Here is a 9514-nt window from a genome sequence, read left to right as displayed (position 1 = left end):
GAACGCGCGATTACCTACCGGCGATTGCGAGATCGTAAACGTGTTGCTCGGTTCCCTGACACCGACCATTCCGTTCTCGATAAAGTTACTCGCGGCAGGAGTCGCCTCAAGGCGAAGCTGCTTTTGATACTCTGGGTCCTCGTGCGGTGGTCTTGCCATGTCCCGGTGAGACATCGTGGGAGGTGAACTCATGTGATCCACAGCGACTTCCTGATAATAGAATTCCTCCTCGTGATCGTCCTCGCTGTCGCATCCCTTGGATTTCTTTGGGCTATAAAATAAAAATTATCTCAATTCACTTTCAGTCCTTGCTTTCTTGTCCTTAGCATCACACAATAAAATTTCAAAATTGTTTTTTTCTCACAGAAAACTATTTTAATTCGTTACTTTCTTATATTCAGTTTTTCTCCTCTCTCTCTCGCGCACTCTTCAAGTCAGCTACTTCTTTATTGGCTCTCATTTTAATTAATAAATTTATTTTGTTATTTATTTCGTTATTTTTTATAATAATATTTAATGATATTTATAATAATATTTATACCTGTATTATATTTTATTATTATTTACTGTTACTTTTACTACAGTGTATTTTTATCTACGTATAATCATATGTATAAATATAATGTATGAGTATTATCAGTGCGTATCTATCTCTGTATAAATACAAGTATATTATCTTATTAAAATCAAGCTAATGAGCTAATATTTATTTTCGTATCAGTGTTATTTGTATTTTTATTATTAATACGATTAGTATTCTTTTTCTCAAAATTTTTATTTTAAAGATTTTATTTTATGCAATATAGACAATCCTGTATAACTCTAATGTACAGTAATACATAAGTCTGAGCGTTTTCCGTTTAGTGATACAAATTGACACCTATTATATATTCTATCTTTCTTAGCATTTCGTAAGAAACAAACGAAATATAATATACTTGTCAATTTGTACCAAATGGAAAGCAACGAGCATAAAAATTAATCTTATATATATTGTATGTGTATATATATATATATATATATCGTATTATTATTGCCATTGATATGCAATTTTTTATTATATTCCTATACTGTACTGTTTTTTTATGTATATGATATATTTATATTCAATAAAATTATTATCGTTATTAATATTATATTTCATTAATCCATTTATAAGAGAGAAAAAACGTCAAAAAAAATCAAGAAAAATTGAATCGTCGCAAGAAAAGAGGAGAATCATAGAAATATAAATTGATATGTCAATTTATATAAACATTATGTAGACTTACGCAGATGGATACGATCATTTTGTTCCGTCATCAACGACTCCCGAAGTGGTGCGTTATGAGCCAGGTGACAATTAATTTTATAAGCTCTTGAAGAGAGTTGCATGCTCGAGCTAGGGTATACATTAGTGCTGACGTTACAATGGTAACCAATTGTCAGCGCTTTGGTTCACGGAAAATATTTAATGTCAATAGCGCGCTCTTTTCCGACTGTGGGACCAACTTGATGGCTTGACCTCGCGCGTGTATTCCGCCTCGACCTCATAATGCGTCTTACGCTTATGTGCGAGGCACATATTACATCTAGGGTATTAACTTACCCCAGAAGCAGATGTGACTGGCGCACATGTTCTTCAATAAGTGCGACGGTCGCCTTGATTTCGAGGCAACCCGGCCAATTGCACTTGAAGACCACTGCCGCATTCGCCTGAAAACAGAAAGATGATAGTTGTTAATGATCATCGACACGAACGGTATACATACATCACGTGGTGATAGACCCGACAGAATTCAATGGGACTTCGCATGTCCGTGAGAACTTCACGAAAAGGAAAAGGGTAATGTGTGTTTGTGTGTATAGGTAGCTATGATTTATTTCAGCAAACATTGTTCCATAACCAATCGGCACACCGTGGTGCAATTCGTGCATGGCTCACACTGGCAGTAGGACTGCTTTGATCATCGAGTTGAATAGACTGTTTTCATCGATTGAAACACCATCCATGTAACGTTTTCCAGTGAACCCCCATTCCAAAAATAATTAATATTCCCTTCATTTTGCTATTAAAATGATTCTAATTTATCATTAACATAGCCCGTGTGTTATCAACACACATCAATATATGCAGAGTTCAAAAAATCCTCCCCCTCCCTCCCTACTCTCGCATCCTAGAATCTTTCTATTTATTATCCCTTTTTGTATTTCAATTGTCATTAAATGGAAGCATTAATTGTTGAACGCGTGATCGCAGGTGAGATATCGTATGTTAATTTATAAGAATCGATTTATTCGAACATCTTAAGACAGCCCTGCGTCGGAGTCACGCCAAGCTGAGCAGAGAGGAGATCGATGCCGTGCGGCAGCCGCGCCGCGCGCACGTTTCTTTGTTTACATCGGCCGGCCGGTAGCGGAGGCGCCGCGTTGCGCCGGTCACAACGTTACGGTCACGTGGTATTGATCGCAAGAGAGCGAGGAATACAAGCCCACGCGGTCCGCGATGATCGCGTGTTTGAGCGCGAAGGATGGGACCGGCATCTCTCACGAGAGCGAGACAAGTCCTCCGCTCAACATCCTTACCTGCGTGTAATCGTCTTTTACTCGAGTGACGATTATCACGGATGATACCCGGATCTTGCTTATCCCCGGGCACGAATCCAACGCGGATAGAATGACAATTGCAAGTCGTTCCGCTCAAGGGGATTCAGAGTACATTTACAAACGGATTAGTCTTAGCTTTTAATCATTCGATCGCATTTTCAGCAGCAACTATTGCTACAAAGAGTTAAGTAGATAGTAAATCGAAACGAATCTGCCTTGAAATAAGCATTGAATCGAATTTCGATATTTTATTAAGCGGACGCGAAAGTGTTACGTTCCTACGTTTATTTCTAACAAAGCACATCGAAAATCGATCTCGCTCGTTTCTATACATGTCTGTGAATTGTTTCTATACATGGCTTGTGAATTTATATAGATTTAAAGATGTGATGCAGCTTGACGAGCATAATCCGGATGTGGCTAATTACTTATTAACGGTTTTACAATCATCCCGGCAAGAGCACACGCGACGCGAACATTTTCCAACGTAACGGCCTGAACCAAGAAGACAATCATGAGCTCGTTAACACGCTACAGTGTAGGACGCCCCTTCAAAGCATTCCGGATTAATAAGCCGTCAGACTACGGCGAAAATAATTCGCTTTAAGTACGCATTCGCGCGATAGCACGTCGCCGAGTCGTTCGGTCTAGTTAATGAGCGCATGAATATTTACGAGTGACTTTAACGACTGCACTTAAGACGTGATCTTGGAAACCGCACCACCCCACACCACCGTCGATCGCTTTCTTCAATTTTGCGCGGCTCAGTTTACTACGCGCCATTAACGCTCGCCTCTTTCGATTCTCACGCGGCATACCGGGTGGATGGTACGACCGACGGGATGACAGCGACGCGAAGGGGGAAAGAGAGAGAGAGAGAGAGAGAGAGTGCGATGGGCTGATAGCGTTCGGAAGCGTATTGACTGAAAGGCGCGAGCATGATAAGCGGGATTGCGCCGTTCGGTGACGGAGAGGCTACCGCTTCGACGGGCTTTAAGGGCTTCGCTAGTGCAGTGACATCAGCTCCGAAACGGTACACCGGGGAGATACACCGGTGCGCGGTATACCGGGTGACGGGTGGCGAAAGACCGGCGACCGGAAGCCCGTGATACGGCGTCCCGCGTATGTATTATCAATAAAATGCGTCTGAAAGAGACGCGTCCAGGAGGAGCGAGAACGTACCGTTCGGAAAGAGGTTTTCGACGATTTCAAAGACCTTTCGGTGACATAGATGACGTTATCTTTGAAACGGTATACACGCCGGGTTCACGCCGGAACGGAACGGCGTATGCCGCGGCTCAGCCATTGCCGAGGTCACAGACCTTCTATGCCGGTCGGCAGGCAACGCTCTCCCTTTGCCTTGCCTTGCCTTGCCCATGTCTCTCGGCGTGTTGGTTTGGCGTGCTCCGGAGAAACTTCGCAGCAGTCCTCTACTTTTCTCTACTACTCCCTCCCCCTCACCCCCTTTTCCACGACCTTTAGGATACGACGCGGTAATACCGACGGCATTAGTCTAGAGGGCACCACGCATTCCGACGAGCATCTTCGCGTGCGCGATAGCAGCTACTGATCGACGCCGATCTACTATCCCAAATATATCCTCTCTATCCGCAAAAGACAATGCATTAAGTAAAAATATTATTAATTAGAGAAAGGGAGCCGTTTTAACATTTGATCGGAGATGTTATGATTAATGGTGTTTTGTAAGTATAGTTTTTGTAATAGTTCCACTGAAGTTGGTCCAAATTAAATTGAACAATTTATATGACTAAAAATACAATTGTTTTAATTGAATTATTATTTTGCCAAGCTCATTACTTCTTCCTTTATTTTATTAATTGTTAATTGTCTGAGCCATGCAGTTAGCTATTTATTATAAACATGTATTTTTTAAGATAATAAAATATATAAAACTCATCAGATTAAAAAATCCAAAAATTGCAGTGGAAAATCAATATTATTTATCAGCACGTGATTATTGTCACGATTTATCATTTTCACGCATTGATTATCTGACTGACTTATTTACTAAGTATTCGATATTAATAAAGTATTCAAAATATAACAATATTTTTTAAGGATATTTTTTAAAGAAGCAAAAGATTTTGCTTGAAAAGCATATCAAGATTATATCGTCAAATACAGTTATTATATTGAACATTTCGTCGTGCATGAAGCGTAATAGAGACAGCGTGCTATCGCAAAATTCGATCAAGGGGAAGGCGTCTAGAAATGTCCCAGGGGTAGTTACATGTAAAGCTCGAATCACACGATACTATCACACGATTTCTTGATAAGCATCATTCCAGACAACACGCGTTGTCTAGAAGAGCTTTTTTATTACATCTTTTATATATCTTTTGAACATGTCTGTTCCAAACCAATGTCTTTATAATGTCTTTATGACTTCTTTTAGACATGCATGTTATCGCAGATGCATGCTGCTATGCTTGCTTTGATATATTAATGATAATTAATTGTATTCTAGACGTAAGATCCACTTAACACTGAAAATACTTTGAAGCATTCTTTGATTGATCAATTCGCAAAATTTTTTCTTTCGCATGATCAACGAAGCATTTGCAGCGTAAATCGCATTTCTAGATGTTTATCCATCAGGCATAAAAGCATATAACTTATCAAGAATTAGTGCATCGTGTGATTTCAGCTTAAGGGACGAAAATTTATCTCTGCATAGTTGTCATAAATTTCTCATCCTAAAATTCCATAACTTTTCCCTGACTATCAATAATATTTAAAAATGTTTTCGTCTTAATTTGAAAACTGTTAAATATTTTGGTGGGGGGATCAATTTAGCACAACAATATAAATTACAATTAATATTGCTGTTATTATTTACATTATTAATCGTTAAATTGTATAGTATTATATTTCAAAACTAGGTGTGACGTACGTACATTCAACTTAAAGCCAAGAATATCCCAGAAAATTTTGCAAAAAAAAAAAATTCTTGATTTTTTTTCTCTGATAATTCTCCGATTTCTAGTTCTGTGGCAACCCTGTCCTGACGGCGTATCCTTTTCTTCGCTGCGTAGTAGGGCCGAAGCACGACGTAGATCTCGCGATGCCATCTCCCGCGTGTTCGCGTGCGCGCGAATATCATCGCGCGCTTCTTCGTGCACGCGGGGATGAGTAAGCCTCAACGCGGGGTTGCCGCGACGAGACGGCCGCGTTTCGTGGGCGCATCGCATGCGATACAACGTTGCCGGCGATAGAGATAGCCGCGACGGCCCATTGGGGATGCACACGCATCGGTCGGAGCGCGCGCACCGGGCATCCACCCCTACCAACCGCGTCTTTCCCCTTGCGCTCTCCCACTACTTCTGTGCACTGCGCAACGGCACGCGCGCGCGCTTACTACTCGCTCGCAAATTCGCTTATGTGTATAATGCACACGCGCACGTCTCTGTACTGCGTAAAGATCTGAGGAGCGTTGTACAAAAATTACGCACGTGTTATCCCGACGAGACGTCCTTGCGTCATCGCTCCCCAGAGTCCTTTGATAAGCGACGCGTGAAAAATTTCTTGTTAAATCGTTAAATCTTTCGAAAAACGAGAGACGCGGCCAATGAAATAGACTATACCGTGATTCGCCCCGTAGGAATGCGCTGGAAGTCAACGCCCCGAAGTTCGTTAGAGTGAATGGATCTCGATTCTCGAATCGGCCGTGCATGCGTGTTCTTTCAAGCGAAAGAACTCGGCGCGACGTCGCAATTCTATTTTCGGATATTCGACTGTATTGATGATTAATCACAATTCGAGCACCTACACGATGCCGGACCGACACGCAAAGTCTCGCCGCGATTACCAAGGCCGTTCTGGTATACGCCGTTCGTTTATTTGCAGGTTGTGCAGGCTCGCCGTAACGTCAAGCGCGTTGTTCACGAATCGAACGTTACGCGTACGCAGCACCGACGAGCGCCAACGCAAAAATCGATTCCAAACTACACGCTTGACGCTACGAGAGCCCGCTTTCCACGCGGCCTCTCGCTTTCTCCGCGCTACTCGACTCGTGTCGAGTCGCCCGTCGGCAATTGCACAAATGTTGCACGCGGCAGGAGCTTGTATTTTCCTGCGTCACTCTACCTTTCCCACGATTGCTAAGATTTTTTCGTGTGCAAACCGTTTTCTTCCGTTGAATCGTGACGGATGCATCTCACCGTCCCGGGTATATCAATCCGGTTGTTTAACGTAAAGACGTTGGTGGAGGTACTATTATTTGAACAAATAAAACTATCTGCATTCTTTTCCTGCCTGACGCAACTTAAAATGTAAATATTATGATGCCAGTTTGAAACTTTATTTTTGCTTTTATTTATTCAGGAAATATTTTTGTACGTAATATATATAAACTTTCAGAGGTTATCATTGCATTGTCTGTAAATAACGATACCCTCGATGTACCGTTTTGTGTACACATCCTGACGTCACTGCCGACTCTCAATCCCCATTTCGGGACCACGCCGTCGTTCCACGCGGCGATGGGTTTCACGGACATGAGGATATATCGCGAGAGGAAGAAGAGAGAAAGAGAGAGAGAGAGAGAGAAAGGAAGGGAGAAAGCGAGCACGCGGGAATGGGCGAATAAGGGACAGAGAAAGGAGAGAGAGAGAGAGAGAGAGAGAGAGAGAGAGAGAGAAGAGTCGAAGTCACCGGAGAAAAGTGGGGAGTCCGGGTAACGCCCGGGAAACCAAAACAAACCGGACTTCTGTGTGTTGGCGCGTACGATGCGCGTCGATCCGTAGCGTGTGGTGAGGGTCGGACGTTGACCCTTCGCAACACACACCGATGCGCCTCACGCAGTATACGGGGTATACGGGGTGGCGGGAGAAAAATCTACGGGTTTGTTGTGGGACTTTCGCGTCGTCGTAGCGGCGGCGGCGGCAAACCGTGGCGATGGCGACGGCGATGGCGAGCGGGCGGGGACGAGATGTGGTAATAAGAGGCAGAAAATTTCAGAATATGACTGCGTAGACGCGTGGAACCGATAGGGAGAAATCTGACTGAGAGATAGAAGGAGAGAGAGAGGGAGGAGAGGGGACTGACCGAGACGAGAGATGCACGAAGCACGTGTGACGCAGCAGGTATACTGACAAAGGCTACGTCGTTGTAACGACTACATGTCGCTCGTCGTCGATGGATGCACCGTTTGCGAACTGGGAGGGCTTTCATTTCACGGTGGGGGGACAGTTCATTGCGACGCGACGTAACGATGCGTCACGCCAAGTAGAAGCAGAAACGTACGAGCAGAATCATCTCCGCAGCGCTCCGGAGAGATGCTTTGTTTCAGGATACGCAAGCGCAAGTGCTCGGGAAACGTTCGCAGCGAACTTATTGAGAGAGACAGGAGAGAACGTGCGAGAACACGCGACAACGAAACTGCTCGACGCGAAAGTGAGTTTCGGCAATCGGTAGCGATCCGTAACAAACGAGGCAAGAGGGCGAACAAAAGCCTCGACCCTTTTTTTCATTTTCCCGGCGAACGACGCGGCCGTAAAATAGCGAGCTGGAAAAAGCACGCTCAGCTGGGACACGTCGCAGCACGCGATTCGGTGCAATTTACAAGGAAGAACCGAGGTCGTCGACACGGAGAAGAGAGATGGAGAATCGTTTCAAATGCCCACGGAGAGACATGGAGGGGACGCGATAGTAGGTATCCGTGAGTCACGACGAGGGACTTCATCAGGATGTTCGACGCATCTGATTTGACGCATTTCGTTGCATTCGGATGACAAAAGAGACTGACGTTTACCTAGAGGCTACTTCGTCAACCTTCGTTATCTGCGTTCATTTTTGAAAGAACTCAGTTAGAAAATGTATAATACTGCCTGTATTTATCTTTCTGAGAATAAATAATGGTCACTGTAAACTTTAGATGTCAGGTATTTTGGGCATGAACGTTAAAAAGATAATAATGATAATTTGAGAATGATTGTAATTCCAACAAATTTTCCGTTACCTAAGTAACTGCTTAATTAGCGAAAAACATTGATCTCCGAAAGATTGCTTCTCAAATTTTTTCCCAAACGAACGCATTTTTTCTTTTTTTTCTTTTTATGAAACAAAAGAGAGAGAGAGAGAGAGAGAGAGAGAGAGAGAGAGAGAGAGAGAGAGAAATAAATATTTGTATTTTTTATTAATTGAACATGCCGATTAAATCAGCATCGTTTGCTGTTTCCGCATGTTATCGATATTTACACTCCGCCAGTGCGTGCTCGAGTGCCTCTTTATCTTTCTCTTTCCTCAAAGTACAATGGCGCCTGGTAGACCTTTCGGCAGAAACGAGCGGCGACATAGGCTGTCGCGATGTTGCAACCACCGAGCGGCGAATACCAACATTATTGCTGCGCTCAACCACACAAAGGAGTAGACTCCATATTAAGCTCGAATTCGTGCGCACTATATATGTATATATATATATATATATATATATATATATATATATTCACTCGGAGAATATACTCCAACATCTTGCTCCTTTAATTAACCGCATAACTTTCTCCGCAAGCCATGGTCCCCATACGGTCATCCGAACATTTCCAGACACGTACGAAAGTTTTCAGTGTTCGGATCTTGCGGCCGGCCATTGTGCGCTGGACTTTATGAAGGTCAGCGTCGTCGCTGAGAAGGCTGCTAAGCGATGGTCAGCCCGACGCTGCACGAGCGAGAGAATCGTACTTATACGCGTGCAAGAGAAGGAAGAGAAATAAGGAGCAAAGAAGAGAGAGAGTGAGAAAGAAAAGGCGAGATGGAAGAGGACAGCGCGAACGAACTGTTGAAGCGGCGGCGCGGGAGGAACGGCTGCGCCTGCGCAGATACGTTGTTTACGTCGCCGGTTTGCAGCGTGGACGCCGTGCCGCGGCCCCGCTTGCGTCTTGTTGAAATGGTGGAGGACACCCGTTCAGCG

General features: G+C 43.6%; 1 protein-coding gene across 1 annotated transcript in view; it reads right to left on the bottom strand.

Annotated features, from left to right (window-relative positions):
* The window catches only part of Glut4EF (Glucose transporter 4 enhancer factor), a 100554-nt gene that overhangs the window by 11198 nt on the left and 79842 nt on the right, over positions 1–9514 (bottom strand). Inside the window, exons 6-7 of the mRNA XM_087404452.1 lie at positions 1589–1695; positions 19–271 (exon numbers count right to left, since the gene is read on the bottom strand). Of these exons, the coding sequence (XP_087260578.1) occupies positions 19–271; positions 1589–1695 (360 nt within the window). The remainder of the gene's footprint in view (positions 1–18; positions 272–1588; positions 1696–9514) is intronic.

Source organism: Acromyrmex echinatior, chromosome 3 (genome assembly GCF_024713525.1).
Source record: "Acromyrmex echinatior isolate Ae372 chromosome 3, ASM2471352v2, whole genome shotgun sequence".
NCBI classification, from domain to species: Eukaryota; Metazoa; Arthropoda; class Insecta; order Hymenoptera; family Formicidae; genus Acromyrmex; species Acromyrmex echinatior.
Note: the sequence above shows the minus strand (reverse complement) of the source record. Positions and strands in the feature narration are given on the sequence as shown.